The 20,960-nt window shown below is 40.3% G+C and overlaps 1 protein-coding gene across 1 annotated transcript in view; it reads right to left on the bottom strand.

Moving 5' to 3' along the window:
* The window catches only part of LOC124790119 (xylosyltransferase oxt), a 97,842-nt gene that overhangs the window by 58,551 nt on the left and 18,331 nt on the right, over positions 1-20,960 (bottom strand). Inside the window, exons 5-7 of the mRNA XM_047257692.1 lie at positions 14,941-15,101; positions 5,995-6,194; positions 1,819-2,125 (exon numbers count right to left, since the gene is read on the bottom strand). Coding sequence (XP_047113648.1) covers positions 1,819-2,125; positions 5,995-6,194; positions 14,941-15,101 — 668 coding nt within the window. The remainder of the gene's footprint in view (positions 1-1,818; positions 2,126-5,994; positions 6,195-14,940; positions 15,102-20,960) is intronic.

Genomic DNA, 20,960 nt, shown 5'->3' with positions numbered 1-20,960 from the left:
GCCACATTGTCATAGAGGAGAAGAAGTTTGTTTGCATTTTTGTTGCAATGAACATGCTGAAGTCATTTGTTCTATTTCCTGAAAGCAGTACAATGCACTTCCAAGTTGATCATTGCACCATGAGGGAGGACAACAAATGGAACACCACCATCAGAATCCCAGAAGATCATCGTCATGATTTCCACTTGAGGATGAGGATTTGAACTTTTTCTTTGGGGGAGAGGTGGTGTCACGCCACTCCATGTATTGACATTCTGTTTCCACTTCAAAGTCAACCCATATTTCATTGTCCGTGATGATGCTCGACAAAAAATCGTAGTGATCAGTCTTGTAACGTGCAAGCAATACCACATAGATGGCCCTTAGTTGCTCTTTATGGTCTTCTGTTAGATGGTGAGGCATCCAGCGGGCACACACCTTTGAGTATCCCAACTGGTGGACATGTGTGTCAGCATTACCAACAGAGATGTCCAGCTGTGCAGCAAGGCATTATTCGTTTGTGATCCATCAATAGCATTGAATGAGAGTTTCCGCAACATTCCAACACTGCAGGAGTGACACCTGTGTGTGGCTGGCCAGCACTCGGAAAATCTGACAGGTTTGGGCGACTTTGTTCCGAAGATGACAGGTGCCTCGTCCAACGACTCAAATGCTTTTGTTCACTGTCAGGTCTCCATAGACATTCTACAAGTGCCTATGAATACCTGGGATGCTCTGTTTGTCTGTAAAAAGAAACTCAATAACAGCTCTCTGCTTGGAATGCACCTCCTTTACTATATACATATAGCACCACTATCTATTGGAACTTAACTAGAGGCTGATGCAGGAATATTCCACGATGCCCCAAAACAAATCCCGCATTTTTTCAACTGAAATTGGCAGATAAAACACGAAATTGGCTGAGAAAAAACATGTTTGCATTACTTATTGAATGCCCCTCATACTAACACTCAGGGATATTTTACATCTCTGAGCTGACTAAGATCACAAATGATGATGAATATAGTTGAACAGCTGACCAGTACTCCCTTCAGGACATGAAGTGAGTAGTACTGTTATATATAAAAAGTCATTAGGATGATGATACCAGTTGTGTTGAGGTTGGGGGTTGACAAAGATGAAGGGGGAGGTATCTGATGGTACAGTACATTGGTAAGCACTGCGCTATATCCAACAAAAAAAGGTCTAATTGGATGACTATTTCTGTTTCATGAAGAATATTTTACTTATTTTAACCACATTCTTCTCTAGGTAAAAACAGCACGTGTGCTTATGGCCAGGCTATTGAGTGCCCTACACACAAAATCATCATCATTATCTGGTCCTCTTCTTTCTTTCTTATGGTAAAGTCTCCTGTTGCTTCAGGTGAGAGAGAGCACACAATAAATGGATCATATGCCCAATATTATGATGACAAGAATGGGAACTGACAATGACATTGACAAGAAAACTGTTTCTGTGTTTCAGGCAAATGTGAGAAATATATTTTAGGATGGGTAGATTAATATTTGAATTACGACTCTAATAATTATAAGGCCACACTGCTTTGTCTCTCTAAATTTTTCTCTGAATCCCTACACAGTTTTCAGTCACAAACACTAATATAGTCTACATCATGACCACTGCAAAGCCTTCTTGCAAAAACACCTACCCTCTGATCTTAATATTAAAAGTAATGTTTCATAACTGGCACTCCCAAATAAATCACTGTATTTTGCCAAGTCTTTTTATCCATCTTAATTCAGTTCATAGCTTTCATTTCAATTTTTGTTTTACAAAATCATTAGTTTCACAGAATAAAAATAGTTTTGTTTTTACCTCGGCAGGCAATAAAGTGTGGTGAAATACTACAGCAAGACCACTAAGCAGAGGATCTTCAGTTGATGCATTGCTTGCTACATAGGCCACAAACTGTCGTGACAGAGCAACCCAGTCACTTCCACCATCAACCTGAATTCCCCATGGGAGTCGGCGATCTCCAGTGCGCCACATATGTGCATCACATTCTACAAATGTCTTGTCAAGTCCTTGCTTCTGAATAAAGCGCTGGACTTCACGACCATGAGACTTGACAAAATTGCGACCTTTGTTGGCGGTCAAAAATTCAACCAGTTCTCTGTCTGTCCTGTTGGAAAAAAGACTGATTATATTTAGTTACTAATGGAGGACAAAAGATAGGAACAGCCTAACTTTAAATGTCATACTATAACAGGAATTTACAAAAGAAAATAGATTAGCAACAAGGAACTATGTAAGCCACAGCAGTAATAAACAAGAAGCATAAAATACGAAAAAAAAATCAGACATTTATAATCATTTTATTATTGTGATCCCATATCAGATTAATTTTACATGTTAACAATCAACCTGCAGGTAGATGTGACATGACACTAATGTTTCTTTCTTATTCACTTATTTAACTAGGGATCGCATGACTCTAGCTGTCTCCTTACTTCTAATCTAATACTTGATCGATATTCCAAATGTATTTCCTGTATGATTGTTTCCTCTCTTCTGTCCACATAATTTCTATTTTAAGTTTTGGTTCTCCCAACTTATTCCCAGGCAGGTTGTGCTCATGACTCTTCATAACTGATCACCACCTGCTGCAGGTCCCTTTCTGCTTATGTGAGCCAGTCCACCTGTGTGTGTGTGTGTGTGTGTGTGTGTGTGTGTGTGTGTGTGTGTATGCGCGCATGCGCATGCACGCACTCCACATTGTCTTTGACCAGATCAAGTTTTCCTCATAACATTTCTTTCTGTGACCTGCAGTTGTTATTAATCCCTTTCTTGTTCACTGTAAAACCATGCTGCTACATTTAACACTCCTGATTCTTTGATAGCGTAATGGCATTAGATGCTTTTTTTCCCTTTTTCAAAAACCACATTAGAATTGTGATCAACTGAAAATGTTTATTTTTTATAATTTTATTTTTGTTATTTAGGATTGGAAAGCTTATGGTATGAATATCTCCCAGGGCCCTTTTGTGAGATGTTAATTTGGTAGTAAGTGTATTTCCCATTGTAAAAATGAAGTGATTTTTTTCCAACTTCACGGCTAACAACAGCAGCACTCTCACAACAAACATAAACTGATCGTTGTGGCAGTTTATATCCACCTGGTGCAATGTACTACCAGTAGATGTCTGTCATGTCCAGTGGTTGTAAGACACTCCCCAAAAGCATTGTAAAACCATTAAGTTGTTGGCAAGTATGCTTCTCAAGGCCCACAAAAGACATAACAATTTTGTAGTAAGCCTCTTTGAGAAACTACTTTAGTGGTAATAAAACTTAGCAAGAACCTCTGAAACAAAGTTACTTGGTGGGACGTATACTTTCCATGGCCCAAAAAGCTATATTTCACAACACAATTACAGCAGGTGCAGCAGAGTACCTCTCCTTGCTAGGAGTGTACAGAAGTGGTACAATGTATTCCCATGAACGCAGTAAAGAAATACAGCTACTGGTAAATATATGCCCCAAGGCCCATGACAGGGTTAACTTTTAAGTCATTTCCGTTTGCACATGCCTGAAAAAACACTACAGGTTGCCCCACTCAAACCTACGTGATTTAAAAAAAAAAACAGTAGATATGATAATGAAACATGCACCACATTGTAGAGCATCTCGAAGAATTTATTTATTTATCATCAATACACCTCTACATGTGAACTATTTGTAGCATGAAGAATATAAAGTCTATATTCAATTTCTTGCCAAGTTCTTTGTAACATTTCCTCTGTTATTGTTGCAATCACATTAGCGATATGATGTCACAACGTAGGAATATCATCCACTTTGGTTGCATACACGCGGTCCTCCACGAATCCCCACATGAAGAAATCAAGCAGCATAACGTTGAGTGAATGCGGTGGCCAGGCAATGGGTCCTCTGCATCTGATCCAACGAGTGGGAAATTTCCTATCCAGGAACACTTCCTGTTGCCAGAAACTTCCTATACCATTCCTTAATTGTTTTCACATCAGGTGCATCACATTCATACACACAATGATAATTCATTTGCACAGTAATCGACAATTTTGTTTCTGCAAACCACACTACTGCTTGCGTGCGCTGCTGTGGAGTTGCCATTTTCACTTCATGCAACCATGCTGCACTCTGGTGACGATACTTGGCACTTCTGACACGGGAATATAAATTCTTTGATGCTCTACAATGTGGTGCAGTTTTCATTGTATCTACTGTGGTTTTTCTCTCCTGGGTCCTTGAAATCAGGGAGGTTTGAGTGGGACACCCTGTACTTCTCCAAGAGGTTTGGTTCTACCCATCCAGCTACGGATTTGAATTTTCTTGCCCTGTAGATTTTTCCCAGTTCTACTTTCAGCTCAAATAGTACTTGTTGAAAGTTATGTATGAACCCATTGTTATAAAGCCAATTGAGGGCCCAAATTTCTTCTTGTGTTTAAGCTATTTCACTCAGTTAACAGCCAAAGTCAGAAAATGTTGCAAGATTGTGTGCAAAAGAAAGGATCATATTTCTGCAGCCAAGACTGAACAGTTCTTGACCCCATTCTCACTCTTCTTCTTCTTCTTCTTCTTCTTCGTCTTCACATCTGCAGATGATTTTTCCAAGGGTATACTGAAGAACAGGGCAAAGAGGGCATTTCTTTGTGAAACTCATATTCACAAGGGCTTCTGGAATCTCTCCTCCAAATTTTAGCTTAGAGAGCTTAGGATCTGTCCAAGGATCACACTCATTTGATCACACAAACCAAATTCCTTTAGGTCCTGAACTACTAGAACTAACTGTATTACATTGTAGGCATTTTTCACATCAATTAACAGATCTCCATAGTTTACTCGATTCTGAATTACATATATTACAGGACTGATTTTAGAGATTAATATATAGGCATACTTTTTTGAAGCTGCTTATGTGCTTTTCCAGGTGTTGATCTAGTAACTGTTCTGCTATGAAGAGATACTAATATGATTTTTTAGGGTATTACCATGAGGGAAGTGCAAGAGTAGTCACTAATATCAATAATGAAGTTAGTTATCTTATCAATTAAGTTCCTTCTAATTAGGATGCTTAACTCACCGTGTTTTCCATAATAGTGAGTTTTCTCTCTCTTGGTCTATATGGAACTACTTATAGTATGCCAATAACATTATTCTAAGTTTTGTGCAGAGAAAATATTGTTCAGCCCAAGTGAAAACCTTGATGGCTCACTGATGGTGAGGGTCAAGACACAAATGAAAGCAATTCTATGGTAATTACAGCCAAGGCTAAATTTACCATTTTTCTGGTCTCTTCCTGCAGCCACTTTTCCTCTGATACGCTACAACTTTACAGGTGAACTATATTTCATTTCTCCTTTTTCAAAGCAAAAAAACACAAACAGCTACATTTTTCCAGCCCTGCATATGATGCACTCAGGCCACAACATGGGCTAATGTTATGTATGTGTATGTGTCTATGTGCCCTGACAAAGAATTTAAGTTCATAAGCTGAGCTACCAAATTTCACTTCTCGTTTCTACTGCATTAAACTTCTTGTTTGTGTCTAAATACAGTTCAGTACCTCCACTATATGAGTAGTTGTTTTTAGTCATTCCACATACAGTTTTCCAGTACTGTATTTATTCACATTATGACCACTTGTGCAAATTTGTTCTTGTGTGTAAATGGTTTACAGTAGAACCAGTAAAGCTGAAGCTTTGAATAAGCCTGTCAGTTATGCTCGGCTGGCTCAAATGGTAAAGTGCAGCCAACCAAAAGAAAGTGTACAGATTCAAATATACTGGTCAAGTCCCAGTTTGACAGACAATTTTAACATGTCACATGCAATCAAAAGTTACTGTAATTATTGAAAAATACATCTTTGTAACCTGAACCTAATAGTGACTTATTAATTGGTAATTTTATTATCCTAACCTGATGCATCAAGGTACAACAAAGAAGGCTAACTGGGATGTGAATTTCATTTACACAACGTGTTCAAAGAATAAAAGGAGTTATGTACATACTCACTTGACAGGGAAGTCTGATTCACTTAGGTTTATAACAAAGTCCCACTTCCAGTCTGAGTCCAGAAGCTCTTTCATTGATGTTAAAAGCATTTGTAGCAATGATGCACCACCCCAGATGGTCGCAAAACGTGTTCGTGAAATCTTCACATTAGGAAAGTTGTGCTCCAGAGTCAACAGCTCTCGGTAAAGATAGTCTTGTCTCTGAAAGAGCAACATGAAGAATTCCATGTTGAGCCATCACAAACAGCTAAACAGATAAATGACACAAATACCAGCTCTGGAACTATTTTTTGATTATCTGTAGGTACAAAGTGTATTCCCAAAACACACAAAAACAACCACAGTGACTATTCCATTGCGACTGGCTTCAAATCTTCTAGCAAACACAACCAACCTTGGCTGACCAGCACCTCCAGCCCATCACACAATGCCTACCATCCTACATAACCAACCACTTTGTGGAAAATCTCAACTCCCATTGTACATCTGACACTCTCCCTAAATCCAAATTTCAACCTGGCCAACTTCAAACTCACCCATGATTTCTTCACATCTGAGGACCAAACCCACAAATAAAGTGGGGGATCACTATGTCTATGAAAACCTTTTAAAGGACCACACAAAAGAGGAATTCCTCAATATCTGAAGCTGGTCCCCCTGTTTACATGACATCTTTGTGGTCAGGGCTCACAGTGAAGACAAACACCTTCACTTCCTGCAAAACTTAACTTCTTTCTCCAGTTCAAATACACTTGGTCCAATTTCATATCCCAAGCTACCTTACTTAACACTGACCTCCATCTAATTGAAAAACATATCTTAAGTCCATTAGATTTGAAACCACCCATTAAGCAACAATACCTCTACCTTGACAGCTGCCATCCCTTCCATATCAGATGCTTCCTTCCCTACAGCCTAGTCATCAGTGGCAAATGTACTACTCCCAACACTAAACCCTTCAACATGTATATAAAATATCTATCCAAGTCTTCCTTCCTACAACTACCCCACAAATCTTGTCCACACACAAATGTCTCAGCCAATGTCTTCCTCTCACTCTCTGACAAATACAGTCCTCTCTTCCGAAAAACAGTGAAAAACGTCCTTGTTGCCCAGTACTCTCAGGCTTTGTACAACTTAGCACATTTCTCTGCCAAATCAAGTGCTTAAATCATTTCCACACCACCCACCCTTGCCTTTTAACACCCTGCTAACCTCCATAACATCCTTATTATATGGTTTATTATGAAAAGGATAGTTGCTACTCACCATATAGCAGAGATGCTGAGTCACAGATAGGCACAACAAATAGCTTTCAAACAAAGCTTTCAGACAAAGAGGCCTTCATATGAATACACACACACACACACACACACACACACACACACACACACACACACACACACACACACACAAGACCACAGTCTCTGGCTGCCAAGGGCAAATTAGGCAAATTAAAAGCACGGCACATGACGGGAGAAACAACTGGATGATGGAGGTAAGGAGGAGTCTGGGGGAGGGAAGGAGAGGGATAGCAGGGTAGGGGTGGAGGATGGTAAAATACTGTTTGTGGGAGCATATAGGGACGAGATGGGGAGAGGGTAGGGCAGCTATGTACAGTTGGGAGGTTAGACAGGGGGCAGGTGGCAGGGGTCACTGAAAAAGAAGAAAGTAAAACACAAAGACTGGGTGTCTTGGTGGAATAGAGGACTGTGTAGTGTCAGAATGGGAACAGAGAAGGGAATAGGTGGGTAAAGACAATGACTAAAGAAGTTTGAGGCCAGGAGGGTTACAGGAATGTAGGATATATTGTAGGGAAAGTTCCCATCTGCACTATTCAGAAAAGCTGGTGTTGGTGGGAAGCATCCAGATAGTACAGACTGTGAAGCAGTCATTGAAATGAAGAACTTTGTGTAGGGGCAGTGTGCTCAGCAACTGGGTGGTCCAGCTGTTTCTTGGCCACAGTTTGTAGGTGATCTTTTATTCAGACAAACAGCTTCTGGTTGTCATGCCCAGGTAGAAAGCAGAACAGCAGTTTCAGCTTAGTTTGCAGATCAATTGACTGGTTTCACAGGTAGCCCTGCCTCTGATGGGATAGGTGATACTTGTGACCTGACTGGTGGTGATGATGATGCTGGTGGTGGGAGGATGTTTGGGAGAGGTCTTGTATCTACATCTATTACAGGATATGAGGCATGAGACAAGGAGTTGGGAGCAGGGGTTGTGTAGGTATGAACAAGGATTTTGTGTAGGTTTGGTGAGCAGTGGAATACCACTCACTTGGGGAGGGGTGGCAGGGATAGTGGGTAGTACATTTCTCATTTCAGAGCATAATGAGAGGTATTCAAAAGCGTGGCAGGGGATGTGATTCAGTTGCTCCAGCCGTGGGTGGTACTGAGTCACGAGGGGAATGCTGCTCTATGGCTGGATGTTGGGACTTTGGGAGGTGGTGGGTGACTGGTAAGATAAGGCTCGAGATATCTGTGTTTGTACAAGGTTGGGAGGGTAATTACAGTCTGTGAAGGCCTCAGTGAGAACCTGGGTGTATTCTGAGAAGGACTGCTCATCACTACAGATGTGATGTGTGCTAGGCTGTGTGAAAGGCACTTCTTGGTGTGGAATAGGTGGCAGCTGTCGAAATGGAGATATTGCTGGTGGTTGGTAGGTTTGATATGGACAGAGGCTCTGATGTAGCCATCCTTTAGGTGGAGGTCAACATCATTAAATGTGACTTGTTTGGTTGAGGAGGACCAGGTGAAACGATTGGGGGAGAAATTGAGGTTCTGGAGGAATGTGGATAGGGTGTCCTCACCCTCAATACAGATCACAAAGATGTCATAGGTGAATCTGAACCAAGTGATGGGTTTGAGATTCTGGATGATTAGAAATGATTCTTCTAGATGGCTCTAGATGGCTAGGTTTTATGGAAGGGACTTTTTTGTATGGAATGGGTGGCAGCTGTCGAAGTGGCGGGTGGTTGGTAGGTTTCATATGGATGAAGGTAATGATGCAATCATTTTTGAGGTGGAGGTCAATATCGAGTAAGATGGCTTGTCGGGTTGAGGAGGACGAGGTAAAGAGAGTGGGGGAGAAGATGTTGGGGTTCTGGAGGAACATGGATTGGGTACCTTCATCCTTAATCCAAATCACAAAGATCTCATCAATGAATCTGAACCAGGTGAGGGGTTTGGGTTTTTGAGTGGTAAGAAAGGATTTCTCATGCAGGGGTCCATATCAGTACCCTGGATTTGTTTGAAGGTGATGCCTTCAAAGGAGAAGTAATTGTTGGTGAGGGTTTATTTAGTCATGGCACCTAGGAAGGAGGTTGTTGGTTTGGAATTCTTTGGGCATTGGGGAAGGAAGTGTTCAACTGTGCCAAGGCCAAGGGCATTAGGCGCATTAGTGTTAAGAGAGATGCCATCAGTAGTGACTGGCACCATGTGGTAAAGGAAAAGCAGCTGTGGGGAGGTGGTGGTGGAAATGGTTGGTATTTGTTATATGGGAGGGTAGATTGTGGGTAAAAGGCAGAAGGTGTTGGTCTTCGAGAGCAGACATTCTCTCAGTAGGGGCACAGTAACTGGCCACAACAGGGCATTCTGGATGGTTAGGTTTATGGACTTTAGGAAGCATGTAAAAGATAGGACTGTGGGGAGTGTTAGGGATAGGGAGAGAGATGGACTTCGGGGAGAGGTTCTGGAATGAGCTTAAGGATTTTCATCAGTCCCTGTTCCTTTACCAAATGGTACCCTGCTCATCACTATTGGTACCACTTCTCTTTACACTAACATCCCTAATGCCAGTGGCCTTGCTGCTATTGAACACTACCTTTCCCAACGCCCGATAGATGTCAAACCTAAAACCTCCTTCCTTCCTGTGCCATCTCGATCCTCCCCATCAACACCACCTTTCTGAATTGTGCAGATGGGAACTCTCCCAATAATATATCCTACATTTCCATAACCCTCCTGGTCTCAACTTTTGTTAACCATTATCCTTACCTACATATCCCCTTCCACTAGTCGCCCTGATCAACTATATCCCAACCCACAATTACTTCTCCTTTTAAGGCATCATCTACAAACAAATACAGGGTACCAATATGGGCCCCTGCATGAGAAATCCTTTCTAACCACTCAAAAACCCAAACCCCTCACCAGGGGTTTGGCTATTGGGCACCCACATAACATCATACTATGCAAACCTTTTCATGGGCCATCTAGAAGAATCCTTTCCAACCACACGGAATATGAAGCCCATCACTTGGCTCAGATTCACCTGGCTTCTTCGTGACCTGGATTGAGGGTGAGGACACCCTATCCACGTTCCTCCAGAATGTCACCTTCTCCCCCATTTGTTTCACCTGGTCCTTCTCAACCCAACAAGTCACCTTTCTTGATGTTGACCTCCACCTCAAGGATGGCTACATCAGAGCCTCCGTACAGCCTAGCCAACTGCACCCATCACATCTGTAGTGATGAGCAGTCCCTCTCGAAATAACCAAGGGTCTCACTGAGACCTAAACAGATCGTAACTACCTCCCAACCTTGTACAAAAATAGATCTCCCTCCCAAAGCCCCAATGTCTGGCCATACAACAGCATTCCCCTCATGACTCAGTACCACCCAGGACTGGAGCAACTGAATCACATTCTCTGCTAGGCTTTCAACTACCTCTAATTATGCCCTGAAATGAGAAATGTACTACCCAGTATCCATGCCACCCCTCCCAAAGTGAGTGGTTTTCCACCACTCACCAAACCTACACAAAATCCTTGTCCATCCCTACACAACCACTGCTCCCATCTCCTTGCCTCATGGCTCATATCCCAGTAACAGACCTAGATACAATAGATACAAGACTTGTCCCATACATCCTCCCACCAGCACCTACTCCAGTCCTGTCACAAGTACCACCTATCTCTTCAAAGACAGGGCTACCTGTGAAACTAGTCATGTGATGCACAAGTTAAGGCGCAACCACTGTGCTGCATTCTACATGGGCCCGACAACCAACAGTTGTCTGTCTACACGAATAACCACTGACAAACTATGGCCAAGAAACAGCTGGACCACCCAGTTGCTGAGCACACTGCCCAACATGATGTTCTTCATTTCAATGACTGCTTCACATCCTGTGGCATCTGAATCCTTCCCAGCAACACCAGCTTCTGTGAATCATGCAGATGGTAACTCTCCCTACAATATATATCCTACATTCTCGTAACCCTCCTGGCCTCAGCCTTCCCTGCTCCAATTCCAGCACTATGCTGCCCTCTATTCCACCAACACATCCATAGTCTTTTCACTTCTCTTCTTTTACACAGAACCCTACCCCCTCCCTCTTGCCCACCTGCTAACCTCCCAACTGAATCTGGCTGCTCCCACAAGCAGCACTTTACTGCCCAAACCCCTACCCCTCTCCATCCCAGCCTCCTCCTTACCCCCACCACCCAGTTGCTTCTACCATCATGCCCTGTTGCCTGCAATCTGGCCTTGGCAGCCAGAGACTGGGGTCATGTTTGGCCAAAAGCTTTGTTTGACAGTCTTTGTAATGCCTGTCTGTGAGTCAGTGTCACCACTATATGATGAGTAGCAACTATCCTTTTCACATTATTATTATTATTATTATTATTATTCCAACCCAGACTTTCCATTGTTTATTATGTGGTATGACATTTTCAAACATTTACCCCTATTCTGAGTTTCCTACACCAACATCATACTCACAGTAAAACCTTCCTCCATGCATACAATACATTGACTACAACTACTGCAGCCCCACCACAGGTATGTCATTCAACATCAAAGGCACAACATCATGTGAAACCATGCATGTTGTTTGCCAGCTAACATGCATTCACTGCATGGCTTTTTTATTTATTTATAGGAATCACCACCACTAAACTGGGCAAACATGTCCATGGTCACAAGAACTGTCTGCAATGGAAATACCACACAAACAGACTCAAAAAGGCATGAGTGCCTACTACACAACACAAGCTATTTGAATCATCTGACCCAGAACTAGTTTCTGTGGACTCAGGAGACGAAAACTTGCCTTTCATCATATTCCACACATCCAGCCACCCATCTGAACTTCATCATTCAAAAACCACCCTCTCCCCTTCCCAAATTGATATTTACTTCACTGGCAGCATTTCCTCTTTTTCCCATTTTTTTTACTCTCTCTCTCTCTCTCTCTCTCTCTCTCTCTCTCTCTCTCTCTCACACACACACACACACACACACACACACACACACTTACTCACTCACTCACACACTATCTCCTTGTTTTTGCCCCATCTCCTTTTCTATTTTCCCCTTAGTTCTTAATTGCACTATTCATTCCACTTCTCATTTTTCTTAGTCTCAGCCCATCTTTATTTCACAGTCTGTTGTATAATATCTGGACTGAAGATGCACAGTACATATCAATATAGTATCTTCAACCTCCTGCCTCTCTGGCACCTCCCTATTCATCTGTCTTCTCCTGTCGCAATACAGGTGGGTTCCTCTCAGTCTGGGGTCAAGTGATCTGCCCCTCCATCCCCATATCCCAAGACCAATCTTCCTGTCTCTAAAATTGTATAGGCTAAGAATAGCTTTTTTCATTTTTAAATATGTTGTCTGGCAGTAAAGGGATATTGCCACCTGAATGTCAAACTGATCAGATATTCAAAAATGAAAATATTTTTTAAAACAGGAAAACATGAAGGCAAAATATTTGTAATAATACACAAAAATTTTAAAAAGGCCTAAGACTCAGCTGATTGTGAATCTCTTTTCCACATTTTAAAGGAACAAGGGCTAGATAATAAAACCCTAATACTGATTATGGAAATGGTAAGTGATTCCAAAATGGCAAGGGCAAAAGTTGAGTCAAAATATAGATTAATCAATCAAGTTTCATAGAAGTAATATTAGAGTAGATTGCCTCAGCTTTGCAGATGATCTGGTAGTTTTAACTAGGGATATTACCACAGGTCAAAAAGAAAGTGAAATTCTTACGGAAGTTGCGGAAAACTAGGACTACAAATACCATTTGAAGATATGGTATATATGGCATGCAACAAACAAGCATAAAAGTTTTTGAAAATGAAATATGGAAAAATAAAAAGGGCTTCTCAGTTTAAATACCTGGGGGAAATCGTACACAAAAACAATATGGAAAAAGCAACAAACAAAGTTCGCTGCCAAAAAGTGACAACTGTATTCAGATTAACACAAAATATCTATAATAAAAAAATCACTTTCTAAATTCAGTAAACTTAGGCATTACAGCACTGTAATCAAATGTGAATATCTTCAGGGAGCAGAAACTTTAATTATAAATAGAAAGAGGGATACTGAAGGCATTAAAAAGAAAGAAAGACAGATTATTAGGAAAATATTTGGCCCCAAAATTACTGATGGAGAAACTTATAGGCTGAAAAGTAATAAGGAAATGGAAGAATATGCAGACAAAAACAGTGACATGAGAAAATGAAGACTTAAATTTTATGGGCACATTAAAAGAAACACAGCCACTAGGTTGACAAAATAAATAGTAGAATTCTACAAAAATAGAAGTAAGGCCAAATTGACCCAATTAAATGGATTACTGCAATTAAGGAGGGTCTTAAAGAAGCCAGTATAACTCAGGCAGAGGTTACAGTTAGAAAAACATTCACATAAAAGGGTATGTGATTGGAAAGTTGATCAGAGGGAAATTAGAAAACAGACGGGAACAATGTGGTCTTATGAAAGAAAGAGACTTCATTCTGAAAGGATGAAACAAATTTGGACACAAAGGAAGGCCAAAAATCAAAAGTGACAATGATTGATTGTACCTCGCTTGGTCCTATTGGGACCATATGTGAATAACAACAACATAAAAATAAATGATAAATTACAGTGAAAATCTCAAAGTAAATGTGGGTAATTCCTGTACATATCAAAATGTGTATGCCGAAAGCAACATTTCAGTTTAGATTTGATGTGGGGTTTAGAATAGGAGTTTAGAGTGCACTCATAATGGACTAAAAAACTCTTCATCATCCACTAGAGCACAAACAGTGAACATAGTACAACAAAATGAAACAAAAAATTCAACAGCCATGACACCGCAACTGGATCCATTATTGTTGACTCATTCAGGTTAGTAGGAAGACATAAACACTAATCGCCCAAAGCCTCCTGGTCTAATGATTCAGAAGGTAACGAGCTGAGCACCCAAGAAAAAGTTTATAGACTGTGAATAGTACCCTTTGTTATTTTCAGGGAAATTGATTTTTGCATATTCTGAGATCATGTACACCTATAAACTTGAATTTATATCTCATTACACCAAAAAAATTAGCTACCTCCTTACACGCAACTACTGACAAACACAGCTCTTCTACATACTGACAACCATGACTGCTTGCATAAGGTATAGGTGAGATAAATCCTAATAACACCGAATGAGAATGCCGACCTAATCATCATATTATTTTGATGAAATCTTCAAGTTATCAGCTAAGAAACAGCGTCATTGGGTAGCAGTGTTTCAATAAATTTCCAGCTCATCAACTTGAGGTACCTCAAGAGGTCACGCACAAAATTCATCATGGCAGTTTCTCAGTTGATAACTGAAGCTCCCAGATTTTTATCATATACTAACTCTTAGCCAGATGCCCCACACACCAATGATTGCACCCTGTGGCATTTGTGTGCAATTTGGTTCATACAGCAATAGCAATGCGCTAAATAGGCATGCAGTCCGGAGACATGTAAAACCCATTTCCTTTGAATGGAATTGTTACTTGAGATCTAATGTTATGACCATGAGGCTATTTACGAGTATCACCGATATTGTCAACAGGCAAATTAATTCTACATTAAATCAAATTTTGTTATGTTACTTAAAGAATAAATCTAAAGGTATAACATGACTGTTAAATATTTCACAAAATCTTCGGAAGACTTACAGCATCTACATGGATGAAGAAGAAGTGGTCCCTGTGGAATAGCACTTTAAATAATCTGCGTACTTGGCGTAATGCTCGACCATTCAATGTTAGTAGATAGGCTATTCTTACAGGCTGCGTTCCAGATTCAGGTTTAATATTTGGCACTTGAGGCATAAATTCTATAACAAAGAGTATTTACAAATATTCACTTCTCTTTCAAAACTAATGCGAAAAACATACAGCCATTATAACCAGATCTATTTAGAACAATTCATTTTCAGTTTTATCACTACACAAAAAATGTTAACTGTTCCACAATTGGCAACTATATCAGCAATAAAACTATTAAACAAAAACAACAAGGCTGGGCTAGGGAAGGAAAAACATATATTCGAGATGGTTCAGACTGCGACATACATGCCATGTTAATGGACTGAAACACATCCACCTTTAACCCAAAAGATACATTGTTGCCAAATATATGACAGCATATAATATTTTTTTGGGATAGACTACTACACAAAAAAGGACGGGCACTAAGCAGTATGTAGACACATAGAGTAATGAATACATTGTGAAGTTTTCCAGATAAAGCCCTTCTCTCTCTCTCTCTCTCTCTCTCTCTCTCTCTCTCTCTCTCTCTCTCTCTCTCTCTCTCTGTCTCATATACAGGGTGTCCCATTTATCTCGACCACCTTAAATAACTGTTTGCCCAGGTGCAAATTACAAAATGTTTCAAGCAAATGTTCTTTAGCCATCAGGGAGACATCAGTCAGCATGATTGCCTTCATTGTAGATTTGTTTTTTACAAAGATATGAACAGCAGTATGACCTTTTTCAATGGTACCTTGTAGTTTTTATTCGGTAATTCATTTCCTCTCCTAAAGACCTATTCAAAAATGTATCACAGCGTACCATTCACTGAAACACAATGTTATTAATTACATAACACACCACTGACGTTGATGCTCCCAGCTCTTAGTGCAGGTACTCGGGGTAATGGAACACATCCACGTGCTGACATTGACAGAAGATAAATGTAAACATATGAAGAACGCACACCCCTCATTCCATCAACCATCGTCACTTGAAGAGTTGTGTGAGTAGTATGTACACCAACAAAGAGAAGGTAGAAACGCTACTCATCTATGGGGAATGTAAGTTAGCAGAATAGTAATTGCAATACTGTTTTCTTATATACGGGTACATTTAGTAGAGTAGTTTAGTCCTTTTGAATACTGTTGTGTAGATTAGGCATACAGTAAAGGCTGTCCTTCCTACAAACTACATTGACATAATGTTTCTTTTATTGTTGTTGTTGTTGTTGTAGTTGCTGAAGGTAGGTGAAATGCTACGCAGGCAGCGGAAGTGTACAGAGAGTGACATCCTAACAAGAACCCACCTTCCCGATGGATGTTTTCTCGTTTTGTTGTGACGCTTCAGGAAACGGAAAGTTTCAACCCACGACAACACAATCATCATAGCACTCACACAGACGAAGCTGCCGAAGTTAGTGTTCTTGCTTCCACTGCTATGAATCCACATGTGAGCAAACGACAGCTTGAACACGAGACTGGCATTCCGAAAGCCAATATACATCATATTCTTACACGTTATCGGTTCCATCCTTACCATGTACACCTACATCAAAAATTGCATGGGAATGATTTCCAGAACTGAGTACAGTTCTGTCAGTGGGTACAGCAGCAAATCCTTGCCAACCCGAACTTCTTGTCCAATGTTCTATTTACCGATGACTGTTCCTTCTCATAAAAAGGACAGGTAAATACAAGAAACACGCATTATTGGTCCAGCGACAACCCACGATGGCTTAGACAGGTGGAACATCAGTGTCAATGGAGAGTTAAAGTCTGGTGTGGGATGCTTGGTACTACAATTACTGGCCCTTATTTCATCAATGGTAGTCTAAACGGCACAGGGTATGTCAACTTCCTCAGATGAATTCTTCTTCCTCTTCTGGATGAAGTGCTGCTAAGAACCAGATGGCTTATGTGGTATCAACACCATGGATGCCCAGCACATAATGCCTTGCATGCACGTCGTGTTCTGAACTGAAGATATCCTGCCAGATGGATTGGTCGAGGAGGAACAGTTACTTGGCATGCTAGGTCTCCTGATTTAAATCCTCTGGACTTTTTTCTTTGGGGATGCTTTAAGACGTTGTCTATCGCGATATTCCAACAACTCCACAGGACATGCACAGACGTATCATGCTTGCTTATAATTCTCTTCAGCAGGCAACACTGCAAGCAGTAAATAATTCTTTCATTCAATGAGTGCACCATGGTGCCCAGGGTCACCACTCTGAGCACCTTTGAATGTTCTACTCCTGGGCAATGGTACAGGAGAGACAAAGTCAATTTTGTGTTATGTTTTTACTTGGTTTTCATTTGTTTTCTGACAACTCCAACAAGTGGACGAGTTTGTGATTCCGGGCTCAAAATCAAATTGTGTTATGTAATTAATAATGTCGTGTTTCAGTGAATGATTCATTGTGATACATTTTTAATAGGTCTTTAGGAGAGGAAATGAATTACCAAATAAAAAATACTGGGTGCCATTTAAAAAAGTCATACCGCTGTTCATTTCTTTGTAAAAAACTAAGCTACAATGAAGGCAACCATGCTGATTGATGTCCTGCTGATGGCTAAAGAAAATTTGCTTGAAACATTTTGTAATTTGCATCTGGACAAAGAGAGAGACATATATTGGAGATGGGTGGAGAGCAGACACACTTCTAGCCCTTACTTTTCAAAATAGGTGTGAGAGGCTGTAACTGCCCTCCTCTCTTTAAAAAAAGTATAGGTTAAATGTTGAAACTAATGGGAGACTGTCACTTGGAGTGATGAATGGGTGGCATATAATGAAAAAGAATTAATTAGAAAAGTTTATCTTTAGACTACCAAACTTTAATTGGCCAATTAAACATAGTAATTGAAAATTCTCAGAACAGATAGCCCCCAGTTCCACTTTCATTCCCTTATGTCAACAGTAATGTTCGAAGTGCAGGAAAGCTGCTTCAAAAGTCCAACTGCAAGGAACACACACTAACTCTGGCCATTAGGCATAGAGATACCACGTTTTCCCAAAGAGCCTGGTACCAAGGATGGAACAAGCAAAGTGTGTCCACAGCTTCAGACACTGTGGAAGGTGATTGCCCCTGGACTGCAAAAGGTAAAAGTTGAGGTGATTTCAATCAGGTAACCTAGCTTAAGTTGGTACCCAAAACCAGATAGTGGGAGACCTTTTCAACAGATTATTTTGAACCCCAACTCATTAAAATATCAGCTGCTCAGATCCCACGTTGAATGACAGTGTCACGCCAATATTTGAGCAGTTTTGCGTTGTGAGGTGAACTCATCTTGTCACTGCTTTCCTTGCTACATACAGCACCTCCCAATTCCGGTAAGGCCCTTGGGGTACTAGCTGTAAAACTGCAATGTGTTATTTCTGCACTTTCTGTAAAAGTATATGAGTTGGTGTGTGTGTGTGTGTGTGTGTGTGTGTGTGTGTGTGTGTGTGTGTGTGTGTGTGTGTGTGGTTTTTTTTATCTTATAAACATTACTTTTTGCATTACATAATTGTGGAAGAAAGGAGACAATATCCCTTGTGCACCATGGCAAATAAGAAAATCATTGTAACAATATAATACAGAACATGAACTGCTCCTGCAAGTAGGCAAAGAAGTCTTGATTGCTTACACAAGGCCCAAGTTATATTCATTGTCATTTCATTGTGTGTGAATTAATTTCACCATTGTGCATTGTGTGTGAATTTCACCGCCACAGCAAAAATTCCTATAAGCCTATTAAAGCATTCTCTACCTACTCTCCACTCCCCTTCTCTCCCTCAGGTTACTATGCATTGTCAGCTACCAGCACTATAGCCTGACTGATTGAGGGTGCCAAGAGACAACAGAGAGAGAGAGAGAGAGAGAGAGAGAGAGAGAGAGGGGGGGAATATAGTCTTTGTCCAAAAGCCGAGCAATTTATCAGCCTTTCTGTATCTTTTTTATTGCTTAGTGCCTCTTCTATATGGTTAGTAGTGACGTATTCTGACTCACGTATTTATCTGAAGTGTCTATAGTTCTCATACACATATGTGAAAAGAATCTGCTTATAGTGGCACTGTAAGGCAATAGCAAATTTGCTACATACATTTATATCAGTATTTGCCACTGTTAAATATGAATTTGTTTTAAGGAGTACCAATAGAATAAAACATTATCAAGATACAATAACACATATACACAATTCCTAGCCTCCCATACAAAATATTGTCAGTCAATTAAAGCTCCTGCAAATAAAACCTATACCCCACAAATCTAAGAAATATTCTGGATAACCTTAAGGTTGTAATTTACCAACGGTGCGCAATCAGGGGACACAATGGAAACACTGCCTTGGTAGCAATAACTGTGACAACATACTACATAATTATATTCACATGATTATTCAACAATATCTACATAAAACCATCACATTTCTTTGAAATACATAGAACTAATATGTTCCTTATGTTACATTATTCATAAAGCATTCTGAGCCAAGCCAAAGCAATGTCAGTGTAGATTAGCTGGGCAGTGAGAGACTTGCAATGTGCATCTCTATTGGTCACAGTCTGTGTGCATGTGTTTCTGCCACAACCCATGCTAGCTTCAGACAGGCATCTACTACAGAGACAGAATAATGGAGTTTATCAACAATAGTACAATACTGTTTTGCTCAGTTTATGAGTTTACCAAATGTGTGAGAAGGTGCCAGGTAGTATCTAATAATATAGTATAGAACTACGTCTACACGTGTTACAACAGAGCTTTTGTCCAAGCCATTTTCTGCACATTCTTTCTCAGAAAAAAAAGAGATAATTAAACATTGATGGCCAACACCAGAACTACCAAACTTGGTTCGAAAGATCAGTAAATTCAATATACATTTTCAGTGCAATGTGGGTACCAAATGTGACTGATAGCCAATAGCAGAGACCTAAATGCACTGTTTTGCTGGTGTTGTCTGTTGTTTGAAAAGAATAGAAACACTAGTTGGACCAAAAGTGGGTATATGCATTTTGGAAATTTAGTGAAGTCGATAACTAAGCAGAGTGTGTTTGTTAACCATCAACAATCATCTGTGGCTATAGCTACTCTTGCAGAAAATAAAATGGAAACAGCAGTTGATGACCAGCTTAAAAATGAAATATCTCTATAGGAAGGCGGAACATGTACATCTTATAAGCTTCATTAATGTAATGCATTTTCTACCTGCTTCAATAGCTACGTTTGTTAAAGCATTGCTTCTTGGAGAGGGAGGTTGTTCGGTCCCAGACTGAATGCACCAGGCAAATTAACGGCAACAGTCGCAGTGCTAGCCAGCCTGTATGTGGTTTTTATGCTGTTTCCCACATCCCACTATGTGAATACTGGGCTGGTACTCCCCCACCACCGTTACATGATTTGCAAATATTTAGAAAACTTTCACTCACTTCCACACGAGTAAAGTGTTACATGCAGAAGGAAGAGCATCCAGCCACCCCTTAAATTAACCATGCCAAATCCATTAATAACTATGCTGGTTCTACACTGATGTGATCAAAGGCACAAGAAAAAGAAAAGAATGCTTTGCGTTTTCTGGGAAAACAACAGCTGACCATTTGAGGATACAATGAAACAAGAAATTCTATTAACTAGGAAAATTTGTGAATTGATGTAGTACACTGCAGCGTATGTGCTCTTTTAGTGGAGTGCATAGAAATTTCTACTGTGTTTAAAGAAATTTCAAATGGAATTCAAAACGATATAATACAAGTCAAAGGTGTGACTGTTTTGTCAGCTATATAGCTGGACATTGTGGATGTTGCTTTTGTGGCCATCATGGTTGATGAAACTACAGATGGCATTTCTTATCAGAATTCAGAGGTAATGAAAAGTTGATTGCACAAACATTTGCTGGGTTGGTGACTATGTCAAGAAATAGGGGCCAGCAGAGTTCAAGCATTAACTAGGGCCACATATCCTGAAG

Source organism: Schistocerca piceifrons, chromosome 3 (assembly GCF_021461385.2).
Source record: "Schistocerca piceifrons isolate TAMUIC-IGC-003096 chromosome 3, iqSchPice1.1, whole genome shotgun sequence".
NCBI lineage: Eukaryota > Metazoa > Arthropoda > Insecta > Orthoptera > Acrididae > Schistocerca > Schistocerca piceifrons.
Note: the sequence above shows the minus strand (reverse complement) of the source record. Positions and strands in the feature narration are given on the sequence as shown.